At 41.9% G+C, this 16,641-nt stretch overlaps 2 protein-coding genes and 1 pseudogene across 7 annotated transcripts; 2 read left to right on the top strand and 1 right to left on the bottom strand.

Moving 5' to 3' along the window:
• The first annotated feature begins 2,755 nt into the window (after positions 1-2,755).
• On the top strand, positions 2,756-5,554 carry LOC110497262 (calcium and integrin-binding protein 1-like; annotated as a pseudogene). The gene is made up of 7 exons (XR_016488582.1): positions 2,756-2,937; positions 3,299-3,333; positions 3,629-3,722; positions 3,843-4,000; positions 4,117-4,235; positions 4,397-4,485; positions 4,576-5,554. The product of XR_016488582.1 is annotated as a calcium and integrin-binding protein 1-like (transcript).
• Positions 5,550-9,386, bottom strand: rccd1 (RCC1 domain containing 1). 5 transcript variants are annotated; one of them, XM_021573270.3, is made up of 8 exons: positions 8,864-9,386; positions 7,366-7,575; positions 7,017-7,182; positions 6,702-6,823; positions 6,499-6,597; positions 6,146-6,292; positions 6,038-6,067; positions 5,550-5,848 (listed from the first exon to the last, which is right to left on the bottom strand). In XM_021573270.3, the coding sequence occupies exons 2-8, from the start codon at positions 7,385-7,387 to the stop codon at positions 5,631-5,633; spliced, it is 804 nt and encodes a 267-aa protein (XP_021428945.3). In that variant the 5' UTR covers positions 7,388-7,575; positions 8,864-9,386; the 3' UTR covers positions 5,550-5,630. The 5 variants fall into 5 exon arrangements, with proteins under 5 accessions (XP_021428945.3, XP_021428923.3, XP_090065019.1 ...); XM_021573248.3 differs by lacking the exon at positions 8,864-9,386 and adding an exon at positions 7,897-8,225; XM_090208893.1 differs by lacking the exon at positions 8,864-9,386 and adding an exon at positions 7,897-8,225 and having other exon boundaries at positions 6,756-6,823.
• Positions 9,387-11,598: 2,212 nt separating this feature from the next.
• Positions 11,599-15,140, top strand: LOC149985251 (alpha-mannosidase 2x-like). Its single transcript, XM_090208924.1, has 2 exons — positions 11,599-11,703; positions 11,949-15,140. Exons 1-2 carry the CDS (start codon positions 11,617-11,619, stop codon positions 12,099-12,101), a joined length of 240 nt encoding a protein of 79 aa, XP_090065050.1. The 5' UTR covers positions 11,599-11,616; the 3' UTR covers positions 12,102-15,140.
• Positions 15,141-16,641: the final 1,501 nt, after the last annotated feature.

Here is a 16,641-nt window from a genome sequence, read left to right as displayed (position 1 = left end):
ATAGCCTTGCTATTGAGAGGGGCCGCCGAAGGCAGACTGGCTCTCAAGAGAAGACAGGCTATGAGCCACACTGCCCACAACATGACGTGGAAACTGAACAGCACTTCCTGACCTCCTGTCAAATGTATGACCATATTAGAGACACATATTTCCCTCATATTACACAGACCCACAAAGAATTCAAAAACAAATCCAATTTTGAGAAACTCCCATATCTATTAGGTGAAATACCAGTGTGCAATCACAGCAGCAAGATTTGTGACCTGTTGCATCAAGAAAAAGGCAACCAGTGAAGAACAAAACACCATTGTAAATACAACCCATATTTATGTTGATTTTCCCTTTTGTACTTTAACAATTTGTACATTGTTACAACACTGTATATAGATATGACATCTGAAATGTCTATTATTTTGGAACTTTTGTGTTCACTGTTAATTTTTCCTCTCACTTTTGTTTATTGTCTATTTCAATGTAAACATATGTTTCCCATTCCAATAAAGCCCTTAAATTTAATTGAAACAACTTGAGAGGGGTCAAGAATAAAGTGAGAGGGGTCCGGGACAAGGGGTGTGTTCATAAATTCAATCTGGAGTGCCAGAGTGCGCTCAGAGCATTTGTAAATCCATAGCATTGTCAAATTGTCAGTTTGTAAATTCAGCATGTTCAGAGCGCACAACGGCAGTCAAGCACCCAAGCTAAGTGGCTAACATTGGCTAGCTTGCAAGCTACTTCCAGAAAGAAATGAGAGAACATCTCACTCTGACCATTTTACTTGCCCAAGCAGAGCTGGTTAGGCTGTTTTCATGTTACTAGGGTGTTGGTGACTGCAACTGTGCTGCGGGCAACAACTTAATTCTGCTTTATTTTGCCAACGCTTACTGACACCTGCCATATTCAAAGGGTGTTGTGCGTTTGTAAATTCATGAGTTATTCTGCGCGAGAATGCTCTGAAATCAGAGTAGATAGCCATTGAATCTTACGACGATACAATTTGGCTAAGAATTACTGTTAGAGTTGCGTAAATTCAAATCTGGTATCAGGATAAATATAACAATGAGTCACCGATTGTATACTATGTATTTTTTATTAGCTAAGTAATAAATGGCAAATGCAACTTTTGTATATACGGGCTCACTGTAATACCACGCAGGGCAGAACAGGGAACTGACAAGATGTATGTAAACAGTATTCTTTATACTGTGATAGACAGTTCCAACCCGTCTGTTGGCCTATCACAGTAGAGACTGGGCGTGGTTTAAACTTGCTCAGCCTATTGCAGGCGCTCAGGCGGGTCCCCGCCTCTTGGCGCTTCTGTTGATAGATGTAACTGTTGCTGTGAAGAACATCCATGCGCTCATGCTCCATACCGTTATCTCGCACCTGGCTCCTGTTAACAAAAGACCACTTGTTCTGCAACCCCATGCTACTCTGTATTTTTCCATCACGAGAAAGGCCCATGGCCCTGTAACTGTTAACAATGTTTCAAGTCAGCTATGTTGCATAACACATACATACATCCACACAAGCCAACAGCAGATAATATTAAATCATATATATGGTAATGGCTATAATGTAAAACAGGATCCAACATTACATAAATAATCATGTCAATAAACGTTGGGTAGTTAGTTAATATACTGCCTGGCAAGTTTGATGTATTAGTAGCCAACTAACGTTAGGTAACTAGCTAACATATGGTATATATTGCTGTAATGCTATGCAGTTTGTAAGGATAGCGTAGCAAACAAATTGTCAGTCAACGTAATTTATTTGAAAAGGCATTACTTTATTACACTTTTCAAAATGTTCTTAACATTTGTCATAATTAGTTAAAGCAATTCATTTGTATCTACTCTCGCCTGACTTCGGCTGCATATTTTCTGCCATTTTCTTCAAATCTGAAAAGTTATGAAGCCACACCCATTTCCTGAAGAATGGCATTAGCTTGGGTGCTTGACTGCGATTGTAAGGTCAGAACGCTCAAATCAACCATACTCCTAGCAAGAGGTTGCATAGCAACATCATCAACTTCCAGTAGACAGATGAAGAGCTAGTAAGCTCAACTGAAAGGATACTGTAATGACCTGACTAGATCATAAAGGAACAATTGTCCAGACAGAGGTTTGAGTTTACGAATTGACGGTTTATTAAACCAACTTTACACAGGCTACTGTTTGGCCGTAGCCCACGCCAAATAAATGAAAGATAACCCACAAGCCAATCATGACCTTCTCTTGTGAAGAGAGAGAAAAAAGGCTAAACCTGGTCTTAACTTCCAATGCTCCATCCCCCTGCCCAACCCCCCTCCACGCCACTCCGCCAACCGCCAGGATGACCGGCATCAGAACATTCCAGGCATTCCTGTGATTGGCAGATAGCAGGTTGATTGGCATGTCCCGCGAACACTGGGTACTGGTAAGTACAACACAACCACCTACTAGCCTAACACATAACACACAGCTGTCTGTGCGGGTCGCTACAGATACCATTCGTTTACATTATACTAAAATTAACTAATAGTATATAGTATGCTCATTAAGTATGTAGTATACAGTATGTTAGTATGGGTATTCGAACACAGCTTTCGTATTTTGGCGAATTTCGTACGTCATCCGGGAACTTTTGGCATACTAACTATATCCATACTATGACCAATAAGCATACTATATACTCAATTCACGTCACAAATAGTAAGGTTATTATGAGTATTCGAACACAACTCAGGTCTGGGTTCCATTGACTCAGGCAGCCGCAGAATAGCAGGTGGCACTTCTACTTAATAATATTACGTAAATTCCGGAAAGGGAAGTGGCTCCTTTGGAAAGTTATCGAAGCAGAAAGTTCTCAGAAGTTATCTAGCTTAACAAACAGAAGAAGGGAAACATGGGGACAACAGCAAGTCAATTAGGGAAGGATCTGCTCTCAGAATATCAGGTGACATAAGATATTTAACGTGAATTAGATATCTAGCCAATAAAGTGTACACAACAAGTTGTTGGCCATTGTTACTAGGTAGGGAATAACTAACGTTACCTAAAAGCGAACCAAGTTGTTTTTAGCCAGCTAGCTATTTATCGTTACTTTTTGCCCTCATAAAAGAGTCGCGGCTCAGCTTGAATTATTGCCTATATTAACTAGCGAGTGCATTTTCAGCTTTTGACGACTGTTAGCAAGCTAACCAGTAGGACAACTTGTTGAGCACATTGCAAGTGACTGATAAAAGCAAGAAGTTGTGGTAAAAATATGGAATGCGTGTGTAGTATTAGAAAATAATGTATTAACACTTCCCTTCCAGGAGCTGACATTTCTTACAAAACAAGAAATTCTGTTGTAAGTAACTAGCTTTATTCATGATCATTTCAATTGACTGATACTGTTGTTTTCAATATCATATTTGATACAAATACAGTATATAAATACATAGGCTCCATTTTTGCCAGAGCTTAACGTCCTTGTCAACTGAAGGGCTAAAGTCCTAATTTACAAATAAATTTGACCGGCAAGATGGATTGTTTGAACTAGGTTGGAATGGTTTGTCATTTTAGATTTATTGCGAAAGGGACTTGATGAACAATCAACATCCATACAGGCAGAGCTGAGTTTGTTTGATGCGTCCTTTCTGTAGGGCACACAAGCGATTCTGTGAACTCCTCTCCAAAGAGGACAGAAACCTCACCAGTGTGCCCATGGAGAAAGTCCTTTCACTGCCAGAACTCAAGGTGACAAGATTGCAATTGAAATTCTACTCCATTACTAATACTTGAATGTTGTTACAAATCATTGTAACATGTTGGATTTCCTTTGGTCCCTAATGTTTATGTTCTGTCCCCACCCTTTAGTCCAACCCTTTCAGGAAAAGGATCTGTCTGCCATGTATTCTCAACATCTGATATGAAAGATGGAAGTCTCACCTTTGAGGACTTTCTTGATCTCTTGAGTGCCTTCAGCGATTCAGCTACACTGGAAATCAAGTCCCACTATGCATTCCGCATTTTTGGTAATACAATTGTTGGGAATTCATGGGGTACACATGGGGTATGTCATGTATTCATGATGTCTGGCAGTGTGTGGGTGGCTGGTGAAAACAAAATGGGAATTGTTTTGTCTGTTCAGACTTTGATGACGATGGCACTCTGGATGGTGGGGACCTGGAGAAGCTGGTGAACTGTTTGACTGGTGAGACTGAAGACACAAGGCTTACACCTGAAGAGATGAGGCAGCTCATCAGCAATGTAAGTTTACAGATTAAGGCCACTATTGGTCCTTCCCAATGTCAGCCTACCTCAAGGAAGACCTGTGTATGATATAGTCAGGTCTGCTTTATATGATTTCAAGTCTCCGTCTGCAATATCCAAGGGTAAATCAACTACTTATTTACTTTTCAATTTGACAGATTCTTGAAGAGTCAGATATAGACAAAGATGGGACAGTAAATCTGTCAGAGTTCCAACATGTTATCTCCAGGTCACCAGATTTCGTCAGGTGAGTTGAAATCTGATTAGAATATCTCTCCATAATCGCTACATTTTAACTATGTACTACCCCCCTCTAATATTCCACATTTTTCTTCAGTTCTTTTGAGATTGTGCTGTGAAGTCTACGAATAACACACCAGGATATGGATGCTTTGGATTCTGTTCTATTCATACTAAGAGGACCTCTTCTATTTTTTTCATTGTAATACCAATAACTTTGAGATTTTGCCTTAAATTATACGGAGTGAGATTTTTTTGATTCTGAGAATCTTCATCAGCTAACATCACTTTCTTGAATTTTGAAGAATTCATATAATCAACAACAAAAAAAGCATAGCACAAAGGCTTAATTCATAAAGGTCATGTTAACTGACTGGTATTTTCCGATATAACAAAACATAAGATCTCCTCAGCCTGTGTTAACCTCAGACCTTATTTTCTGCATTTATTCCAAAACCCTATTCTTTCCCCATTCATTTTTCACATAGGGATGGCTGAACAAACCAAAGGTAACTAATTCTGGGTTTTAGGACTACACGCTGGCGAGCTCTGATAATTCAAGTTTTTACCGGTTAAACATCCATGCAGCATCTGCATACCAACCATTTGATCTCATCAGCTTCATGGGATATGCATTTAGATCTTCGTGTTATTGTTGTTTTGAATTATGGGCTAGTGAGCAAATTTTAGAGCAGATGTTAAACTGTAGCATAGTTTAGGCTGTGTTTTTGCCAAGTGGCCACATGGATTATTTTGTTGTCTGACAGTAATGTCATACTATTATATTCGGTTCTGTTTTGTAGAATACCATCATTGTGATCTTGCAGACATTGAATCAGCTTTGATCAAACTTTATTAAACAAGCTCCATTAGCCAGAGTAGCCTGTTCTGAGTAGTACAGAGTGTGCGTAAAGTAGAGAATAATTTTTCCGGGGGGGAAAGTCTGATCCACAACCTAAATTATAGGTAGATTAATATTTTCTGTTTGAAAATGTATTTCTACATCATGTCAGTGCTCTCTTAACGGAAACTTTTTAAAATCTATAAAGAGCTAGAATAAAAGTAATCAAGTCTTAGTCACTGACTTTACTTTATTTGTCTGAAACAAGCAGCTAGTCAATCAATCTGTGCACTGTCCTTAGTGCTCAACTCCTACAGGCAGTTTTTCCATTCTATGTCGTTCTTGGTTAGAGGATTAATGATATTTGTGTCAGGATGGAGAGAGGGGTCCTCTTTGATAGCAGAAACAAAAGTGTTCCATGGTCCACACACTACATCCACCACACGCAGCCCCTGGTCCTTGAAAAACTCTACCCTTCTTGGCTCGTCTGAACTGTTCTCAGTCCCCTGTCCCAGCTGGCCGTATTCACCTGAAACGGTGGCAAATGTGAAGCTTGAGAAAAGGCCATGTCTATCCATTAATTGATATGAATTCCTGGGTGAAATACATAACGGCTATTTATTCAATACACAGGCCTACTCAAAGCCACGTAGACTACAATATTTGACATTTAAAGCTTGCCCCAGTAGACTAGAATATTTTACATTTTAAAGCTTACCCCAGCCCCAAGTGTAGAGATCACCTGTACCTGTAAAATAAATAGACAAAATACTCAGTCATCTCTCTAAATTAGTAGTTTGAGGCAGCTTGTGTGAAGGGCTCTTACTTGTGACTGCCGCAGTGTGACGCGACCCACAGCTGATCTTGCTGACCTCGCATGACTGAGTAACATCCACCAGGGCTGGGAAGGCCTGTATTGATATGAACACGTCGTCGTAGCTCTCCTCTTCATCTTTACATGTGCTGGCACCACCTAAACATACAGCAGTTCAGATATAACATATTTATATGTTGTCTATCTACACCAGTCCAGAACCTCAATGTAGGTGTTTTGCAACGCAGCCAATTAGAGGGTCTATAAGTATCATCCATTTGCCTGTATGAACACTGAATTTTAAAATGAGCTGAGCTGGTGGGTCTGCCCTCCCAAAATATAACACAGATTTCAGACAGGCAGACCTGTGTCCTGGCTCTTCTGCTGCTCTCCTCTTAGGGCTCGTGATGGCAGTCCCACCTGGCCACTCTCATTCCAGCCCCACACGTACAGGTCTCCCCCAGCTGTGGACCAGACTAGTGATCACATTGACTGAATAATGTAATGTAATGCAATCACTCTACTTTATCATTCTTTTGTAAGTTCCATCCCAGTCAGTCCCTCTTACCACTGGTGCAGACAGAGTGCCAACCCCCGGCGGCCACAGTGCTCATGGACATACCCATTAGTGCCTCCATTGCTCTGGGCTCCTCCTGCGGGCTCAGGTCCCCATGTCCCAGCTGCCCATGGCTGCCAACACAAGGAAGCAAGGTTTTCAGAACATTTAATACAGATCCTATGCTGTCGTTCATTCTGCCATGTCTGATGTACCCAAAATAGTCATCAGTAACCTATGAAAGGTGTGCTGAAAAATGCCTATTGATTAAACTGTTGTACAGGATTTGTTAATTCCATTACGAAACATGACATTTGTTGTCTTCACCTGCCTGAGCCCCAGGTGTAGATGTCTCCAGATGCAGTGAGGAGGACTGCGTGCTCTGTGCCTAGTGCCAGGCTAAAAGCCAGTAGTTGTGGGGAAAGTGGGCGGTAAAAGGGAGGATTGGAAGCTATGTACCCTCCTGGAACTAATGGGAATGCTAGTGAGGGCCCTACAAAACAAGAATGCATTATGATTACAACATTATTGAAATGCAACTATTGATTAGAGCTTCAATATATTTGCCACACACCTGTACATGGACCTGAGTGGGGGAAATAACCATATTTACTTAATTCTAGGGGTTGTGGGTGGTACCAACTATGCTACAGCGCCAGTCACTATGAATCAATACCAGTATTATCTGGAATCACCATACTCCACCCTGGTTTCTTCTCATTTCGCTCAGAGTTCCAGCACTCTACTCTGTCTGTGAAAGACAGGGCCAGATATCCCTCGCTGATATGTGCATCCTGGCACCCTCGGCTTTCCTCTACACAGCCGCCACATCCTTTCTGACTGGGGGTCCCTACTCCAAAACCTGCCAAACACAGCCTTCCATCACCTGAAACGTAAACAAATGATACAGTTAAGGGGAAACTTTGAAACAGTCCATGTAGGTTTATGAATTGAGGTACATGGTTGCAACTTAATTGATACACTGGAAACTGGTTCATGCAGTTATCAACCTTTCACTGCGGTCTCTGGTTGAGCGGTCTGCCAGTTATTATCACGAGAAGGCAGCCCTTTCAAAAAAATATAGCAGTTTTGAAACTGCAGTCGACGGGTATTTTGGACGCAGAATTTGGCAGCATACTGCAGTTATACTAAGCTCTGACTGCAATCTCCTTTTGTAAGGGATGATCGAGTTGAGTACTCTACTCACTATTTGAATGCAGAGCTGCTCTTCGACTCCAACTTGTCCTGATCTGCGTATCAACATTGCTATTATGTTGACAGATTTGGACAGGCTCCTCTTCCAAATTCCGACAAACAATATCAATAGAGATTGGATATGTCACGTTGGCATCTCCGGCACTTTCCCCATCCGTCAATTTTTCATTCGTTCGTATTTGCCCAAAGCCGTTGAAGCCAAATCCAAACCAATTCATCAGCAACTCTGCGTTTCGCGGTAGCGTAAACAAAACAATCCGTACAACGTTGCGATCAGTGCTACAGATAGAACAACGAGACAGATACTTCAACCGGATGTATAAATGTGAAGCATCCGCTTTGCGTTTCCAGTCATTACCAAATATGGTAGTGAAAGGAAACCCTCTGGCCGGCAGTGGGAGAAGATGAAACGACATGGGTTTTGGCTGACATTCTGCAAATTCTCATTGATTAAACATTTGATCTCAATTGAATTTTCTGTTCCCAAAATAAGAATAAGAATCTGTTTTGAACAGAGTGGACTACGTTTTGTACACTTTACCCTTTGGCATCCAATATGCTGCATTACCGCCCTCAACTGGACTACAAAATAAATCCATTAGGATATATATATATATATATTGTAATGAAATAGCAGGGAGCAGGTCTCGAACCCTCAAACTTCTAGCCCGAGGTCCGGCGCACTATCGACTGTGCCGCAAAAGCATGCTCGTGCGGCAGGGTAGATTACAGTGACTGTTTCACAGCGCTCCCCACCGGTCTGGGTTGCACCAAACAGCAGGCATCACAAACACCAGGAATCTTTAACTTCACACTTAACTCTAAATTATTCCTTTCAATGGTACAGATCTTAACCCAAGTAGTGTGACATAGAGCGTCCACTCCCTCTGGTCATAATAAATACAAACAAATATCACAAGTTCACGACAGGTTACCTTCACTGATTCAAATGCACCCACCTCCTTTCTCATCCACCCAGAAACCAATAATGGATCCGCTAAAAAGTAAGGATCCCCTTTCTACAAAAATGTCACTCCTACTGGACCAGATTCTTCTTTATCATGTCCATTGATGCCAGGCTCATGTTTCGAGTTCTTCAAGACAATTTCCACCTCACTTAACTCGCCCTCATTCACTTCCATTTCACCTCCAGAATTTGGGCTGGCGCACAGCCCACTCTGTTTGCACTTGACACCAGTCTTATTCAACACCCCATCTTCCTCAAATTCAAATCCAAACCTCTGTTTTCCTCATTCTCTTCGACCTCTTCTTTCTATTTGTTCCCTCCATTCCTCAGAAATCCACATGTTTGTGTCCCTGGCCCAATATTCCTATTCTCACGACTTTGCTTGCAGCCTGGTGGCATCCGGACGTAACCCCATAGTCGTCCTGCTCACCTCGGAAACGCGCCGACATTTGTAGAGCATCTTCCTGGTCATTTTCCTCTCTTGCCTCCAGCTCCATACGATGCTGGAGATGGGTGTGAGAGAATTTGATCCGTTCGATTGTGGGAGGTCAGATCAGCGTATTGAATGCATGCTGTGCAGTTGTCCGACGAGTTGAAACTAATTACATATATTAACACTGGATTGCTGATGCTATTCCTTTATCTTGCTGACATTTTTCCCGTCATGCATTTCCTTTGCATTCCCTGACAATTTCTACAAGTGTTTAATGTTTCCAACATATTATTTATGTTGTTCTATAATGCACAGAGAAACAGAAATGATTGACTTGAACCTTCTGATAATATGGATAATTTTTTCTTCCCTTTCCTATTTCCACTAGATTTCCAATGTCTCAGTTATTGTTTGTAAACCAAAAACACCAAGAGTTTAGAAGGCTGTCTGACAGAAAAACTTGCAATGTTAATACATCTGAGTGATTTCATTAAAAGCTGATCCATTGTATCTAAATAATTTCATCACCAAAGACTGCATCTAGCCTTAAATATTTATGTGCAATTTCTGGATTATGGAAATCACAGGAGGCTGCTAAGGGGAGGGAACTGAGTGAATGGAATTACATCAAACACATGGAAACCTCTTTGATACCATTCCACTTATTATGTTCCTGCCATTACTACGGGCCCATCCTCCCCAAATAAGGTGCCACCAACCTCCAGTGATGGAAATTAATTTCAAAGCAAGATGTGTCAACCAATAATAAGTATAAACATTGGATGACTGACTGATGACTGCGTGGTATTGAAGCTACCGCCAACTTGGTACTCCTCAATTGTAAAAAAAAATATATATTAATTTTGGAAGCTATATAAATGCATGTATTAATGTCTACATTCGTTTTTGACACATTTATTATATTAAAGACACCTTAATGCATACTTTTAAATGATGTGAGCTAAACATGCAAATAAAAAAATAGATACAGTACCAGTCAAAAGTTTGGACACACATACTCATTCAAGGGTTTTTCTTTATTTGTACTATTTTCTACATTGTATAATAAGAGTGAAGACATCAAAACTGAAATAACACACATGAAATCATGTAGTAACCAAAAAAGTGTTAAACAAATCAATATTTATTTTAGATTTTAGATTCTTCAAAGTAGTACAATGATCCAACCCACCTCCAGGCTGTGTAAGGGCTATTTGACCAAGATGGAGTGCTGCGTCAGATGACCTGGCCTCCACAATCACCGAACCTCAACCCAATTGAGATGGTTTGGGATGAATTGGGCCACATAGTGAAGGAAAAGCAGCCCACAAGTGCTCAGCATATGTGGGACTCCTTCAAGACTATTGGAAAAGCATTCCAGGTGAAGCTGTTTGAGAGAATGCCAAGTGTGTGCAAAGCTGTCATCAAGGCAAAGGGTGGCTACTTTGAAGAATCTCAAATATAGTTTTGATGTCTTCACTATTATTCTACAATGTAGAAAACAGTAAAAAACAAAGAAAAACCCTTGAATGAGTACTGTAGGTCTCTCATGCTGCGCTCTTTAACCCATGTCTCCGTTCTTTATTTGTCACTCCCCTCCATTTATTTTTGTCATCTCTCTCGGTCTCCTTCTCCATTGCACTCAGCATGATGGCTTCTTTGCCAAACTCTCCATGTTTCACTCTCTTGTCTCCTTCGCCCTGAGAGGTGGAGCTCGAGGTAAAGTTGCCATGGCAACAGCGAGGTCACTAGATACCCAGCCGTGGCCGTCTGTCTATATAATCTGTTATAGCTGTTCTTACCTTCTAGTTTCTAGTTTATAAAGCCTGCCGTAGCAGCATTGCAAGAATGCGCTTAAAATGCAAATAATTGTTTTCAGCCCTGCAGTTTCCCTGCTGTGTTGACTGTTGAAGCTAATCAGGGTGGGATGGGGGTTAGTTATCAGATTTGACCTGTGTTGAAACCTGTCTTCCTGCCTCCCAGGTGGTGGACAGCAGACCAACCAGCTTCCCCTCCCTACTTAGTCACATGACCTCGGCCATCCTCAACCACGAGGTGCTGGCGCTGCCCGTGCTGCCCAAGAAGCGTGGCATCCCTTCCTTGCACACCTTTGCCCCCCTTATGGGGGCCCTGCCCTGTGACTTCTACATGCTCAACCTGCGCAGCGTCCAGCACCAGGTAACTAGAAGTGAAGAAGTAATTGTCCTGTTTGTGGAACGTCAATATACTGGAAGATATAATACATGTAGGGTTCTGTGTACTAACCATTGATGCTAATATGTTTGTGTGACTCCCACTCCCCGTCTCCCTACATGGCCCTCATCCTGCATCGGAAGGGTCTGGACTGTGACCTGGAGACCCCCGACCCTGGATTCAACTGTACCACTTCCGAGGGACAGGTCAGTGGTCCTCAACAACGCGCACACACATGGATCACCACAGATACAACTGGGGCGATAGTACAGTGTGTTGCACAGACTCGTACAGCACTGCAGTGGGAGTCATTCTAGCAGTCTGGAAAGATTATTCTCTGTGTTAGACATGAGGAGTGACTGGACAAATTGTTCTCTCATACACACTCTTTCTACCTCTCTTTCACAAACTGTATCCATCTCTCGCTTTCTCTCCTTGTCTGTTCCTCCAGCTGGGTGTGTCTTCTCTGTTCCGTAACCTGGACCTCCAGCTGCTGCATCCTGTGTCTCTGTCCCTGATGTACTCCAGCCCCCCTCTGGCCAATGACTCCTCCATCAGCCTGGAGCCCATGGAGATCTCAGCCTTCAGGCTCAAACTACGCTAGCCAAGCTCAGATAAACACATCAGACCAGACACACCCAGGCCAGGCCTGGTCCCACCTGGTTTTGTCTGTTCAGTTCTAGTCTATAGGAAGATTGCCTCCCAGTGAACATAGGGGTGGCCAAGCTGGGGCTTCCTGGTCCAACCTGTGTCTACAACACACAGTACACTACACCACTCTACACTAAACCTCTCTGCACCACACTACACTACACCACACACACCCTGAACTGTAAAGTCAGCTTGGAAGAGCAGGTGTCCACCATGACTAGACTATAACTGCAGGGGGCAGATGGCTGTCAGAAACACAGTGGCTGTCTCCAATCTTTCTCAGAGAACCAGAAACCTTTGGTGATTTAGTTTTTGTGCTTGTGATAATAAAGGTGATGTCTTTATCACAGAACAGATACTGGTGGTCTTCTGCCTTTGCATTGCAATGTCAAGTTAGTGGAAACAATTTTCTTTCAGTTTTTAAATGAACTATATTTGTTTTCTTTTTAAAAAAAAATCCCATCCTAGACTAACTAATGAATGTAAATATCACATGTATAAGGACCTTGGAATGACATGGCGACCGAGTGCAATTTGTAAATGCTTTATTTTTGCCACGTTCACGTGCTAGTCAAAGCTAGGAAACTGGTTGTAGTTATACATGTGCCGCTTTCAACCAATTAGCAAGTCGAACATTTTCGATTTTCCTAGTTCTGAGGCTATGGCTCTGTAAGATACTGTATGTCAAGCAGAGTCAGTCACTCTAGTCACTACCTGGCTGGGGATTAGGTCTCTCTCTAAGGAAATACCAATCAATCCCCATGCTACTTTTTTGTTTTTAGTCATCATTATCTCCCTATTGCATGACTGTACGGCCTGCTATCCTTTCAATCCCCCCTTGCTTGTAGATGGTCTGAAGACTTTGAAACTATTGTTACGTGAGCCTCTCAAAGCTATCATGTCCCGATGAGTTGGCTGTGTTGGAATTTAAGTTACGTTTGTATTTAAATGCTCCTAAAGCCATTCCTGTGCTCCTGTTCTTTGTGTGTGTACACCAATCGATGGACGAATGGTGGTGTGTACTATACTGTATGCAGTAGAAGAAACTACTATGATGACGATACCTCTTATTTAACATATGACACATTGGTATGTATATTGATGTGGAAACATCTGTGAAGAAACAGTATGCCAGAGGAGTATTAAGATCCGGAGTGCAGTATCAGGGACAAGGTATCTGTTCATAGCACTGTACTGCTAATCATCATCATTAGTGAGTCTGTGTAGTGGGGTTGGAGGATCTGGCTTTCAAAGCCAGGCATGGAGACCCTGTTTTTAAAGGCAGGATCGTGGTTCAACCTTCCCTTCATGATGATGTGGAGAAATGGTCCGTTGAACGAACAAACGGATTCTTCAAGTCTGACTTTGACAGCGAGTTTACTGGCGCAAACATGGTAAAAAAAATGTATCAGCTTTCATCACAAAACATCTCTATAGCCTTGATCTTGGTGGGGTTAAGGTACCTGTCTATTATTCATTTCTGCCTTTGGTGTTGGTGTGGAAGGCTAAACATCAGTAGCATACATCAGTAATGGCAGATGCCCTGTTTATCAGTTATCTTTGCCATTTCTCACTATATGTTTCTCCTCTACCATCTCTTAGACCATCCTACTATCCAAATATTTTTTCACCCTGCTGTGTTCTGTTTAACACTCCTCACTCAGAACACACGTATCTACAGTCCAACATTTCATTCTACAATGCTCAGGCACTAGCCTGGCCCCATACAGCGGATGTGCTGTAGCCAACTCCTCTATTGATGTCATACTATCTTTTGGTATGAGAACAAAGAAACAGAGAGGAGTTGGTTGTACGTACCAACAGACTGGACCACCAGACTACCAATGTAGCCTGCATCGCTTTCCATCATCAGCACTTCCATACTGTCTTTTCAGATTGCATTTTCCCTCTAGCTATATGTCATAACACTACCCCTGTTCCTAATACGGCACTCCCCCCTATTGTCCCTTTCTTCCCGCTCACCTACTGTCTCTGTGTCTGAGTTCCTCTGTAGACTTGTCTTTTGTATGTGATATTTGTTGTAGGACTTTTTTTAAGATGGAGTTTATGAAGGACAAATGTCTTTGTTCTCTTTTGTTTGTTTCTTCCTGGACGTGTGTTTAAAAAAAGATGCATAGAAGAAAAATGCAGACGCGGTGGAGTCAGAATAAAGATCAAATATGATACTTGGTATATATTTGTCTCTTATCACTAACCCTTTATGTTAACACCTTTTTTAATTAACTTTTTTTTTTTAGCTACTGATCTCTAGTTTGTCAAACTTGTTGAAGGGGGCAGCACTAAGTTAGTTTGTGGGACAAGCACAAACATCAGTGGTGAGCCATGCTGTTTGTCTCAGTCCTACAGAGGTTTTAAATACTCACCAAGCTGCGATTTTATATTTCAATACATTGAACTTGACATGAAAATGCTCAATTTATTTAAATGTAAAGTTTTTGTGATTTACACAACTGAATGTGTTTTGTAAATGAGGACCCAGATGTGCCCCGGGTATCAGCCAGTTGTATTGGTCATCCACACTGAGGGTGAGGACAGACACAGACAATCTCTGTGGCCAGCCAGCCAGGCCAAAGGACCCCAGCAGCTATGGGCTGCACTGGCTCAAGTGTTTTTGAGTTCACTCTTTCGGGAGGCAGAAATGACTGGCAGAGAGATTTCTCCCCTTTATCTCACAAAGAGGAGGGTATTTACGGGTGACAAAATACTAAATTATTCAGACAGTCAAGCAGGAGACTACACGTGGAGGAAAACTACAACAAAAAAGGGGACTCAAACCAGAACTAGACCAAGGAGAAAGTTAAGCGAAATTGAGATGGATCCCTAAAGGGCAGGGTTGGGGAATACATGATCAGTTTATCATCAAAATATTGTAATCAGATTAGACACTTTTGGAAAAACTACACTGAACGAAAATATAAATGCAACCTGTTTCATGAGCTGAAATAAAATAAATGTTCTATATGCACAAAAAGCTTATTTCTTAAAAATGTTGTGAACACATTTGTTTACATCCCTGTTAGTGAGCATTTTTACTTTGTCAAGATAATCCATTAGCTGTGGCATATTTGGAAGCAGATTAAACCGCATTATAACACAGGTGCACCTTGTGCTGGGGGAAAAAGGCCACTAAAATGTGCAGTTTTGTCACACAACACAATGCTACAGATGTCTCAAGTTTTGAGGGAGCGTGCAATTGGCAAGATAACTGCAGGAATGTCCACCTGAGCTGTTGCAAGACAATTGAATGTTAATTTCTCTACTATAAGCCGCCTCACAACCACAGACCATGTGTAACCAAGACAGCCCAGGACCTCCACATCCGGCTTCTTCACCTGCAGCATCGTCTGAGACCAGTCACCTGGACTGCTAATGACATTGGATTTGTACAACTGAAGATTTTCTGCACAAACTGTCAGAAACTCTCAGGGAAGCTCATCTGCCTGCTCGTCGTCCTCACCAGGGTCTTGACCTGACTGCAGTTTGTCGTTGTAACCGACTTCAGTGGGCAAATGCTCACCTTCGATGGCCACTGGCATGCTGGAGAAGTGTGCTCTTCACGGATGAATCCCGGTTTCAACTGTATCAGGCAGATGGGAGATAGCATAAGCTACGGACAATTAACACAATTGCATTTTATCGATGCCAATTTGAATGCACAAGGATACCGTGATGAGATCCTGAGGCCCATTGTTGTGCCATTCACCTCATGTTTCAGCATGATAATGCACGGCCCCATGTGGCAAGGATCTGTCGACAATTCCTGGAAGCTGAAAATGTCCCATTTATTCCATGGTTGACAGAGGAAGAACAATGATTCCAAGCACCACCCTCCTTTTGAAGCTTCCAGTCTGTTATTCGAACTCAACCAGCATGACAGAGTGATCTCCAGCCTTGTCCTCGTCAACACTCACACCTGTCTCAACGAGAGAATCACTGACATGATGGGAGCTGGTCTTTTTGTGGCAGGGCTGAAATGCAGTGGAAATGTTTTTTGGGGATTCAGTTCATTTGCCTGGCAAAGAGGGACTTTGCAATTAATTGCAATTCATCTGATCTCTCTTCATAACATTCTGGAGTATATGCAAATTGCCATCATACAAACTGAGGCAGCAGACTTTGTGAAAATTAATATTTGTGTCATTCAAAACTTTTGGCCACGACTGTATACAGTACAATTCAAAGGTTTGGACACACCTACTCATTAAAGGGTTTTTCTTTATTTTTAAAAATATTTTCTACATAATAGTGGACTTAATGTTGCGGCCTTGTCAGCAGCTAATGGGCATCCTTAATAAAAACAATACAAATACTACAGTAGACATCCCACTGCAGCAAGGACACAGAGGGCAGACTGAATGACCACTGAAAAACCCCTACAGCACACGCTCACACACTTACATGGGTGAGTGAAAGTACATGGCAAGTCACTCTTCATCTCCTCTGCAGATTCAACACAACACTCATTCACTCAC

Source organism: Oncorhynchus mykiss, chromosome 2, assembly GCF_057628025.1.
Source record: "Oncorhynchus mykiss isolate SJ-2025 chromosome 2, ASM5762802v1, whole genome shotgun sequence".
Lineage (NCBI taxonomy): Eukaryota > Metazoa > Chordata > Actinopteri > Salmoniformes > Salmonidae > Oncorhynchus > Oncorhynchus mykiss.
The sequence above is the reverse complement of the archived record's forward strand: the minus strand, read 5'-3'. Positions and strand labels throughout refer to the sequence as shown.

Coding starts and splice junctions, on each gene's coding strand:
- rccd1 (XM_021573248.3), bottom strand. CDS start 8,122: ATGAATTGGTTTGGATTTGGCTTCAACGGCTTTGGGCAAATACGAACG. Junction 7,183..7,365: donor GGTGATTCCAGATAATACTG/GTATTGATTCAT, acceptor CTTGTTTTGTAG/GGCCCTCACTAGCATTCCCA. Junction 6,824..7,016: donor TACACCTGGGGCTCAGGCAG/GTGAAGACAACA, acceptor TTGTGTTGGCAG/CCATGGGCAGCTGGGACATG.
- LOC149985251 (XM_090208924.1), top strand. CDS start 11,617: ATGGCCCTCATCCTGCATCGGAAGGGTCTGGACTGTGACCTGGAGACC. Junction 11,704..11,948: donor GTACCACTTCCGAGGGACAG/GTCAGTGGTCCT, acceptor CTGTTCCTCCAG/CTGGGTGTGTCTTCTCTGTT.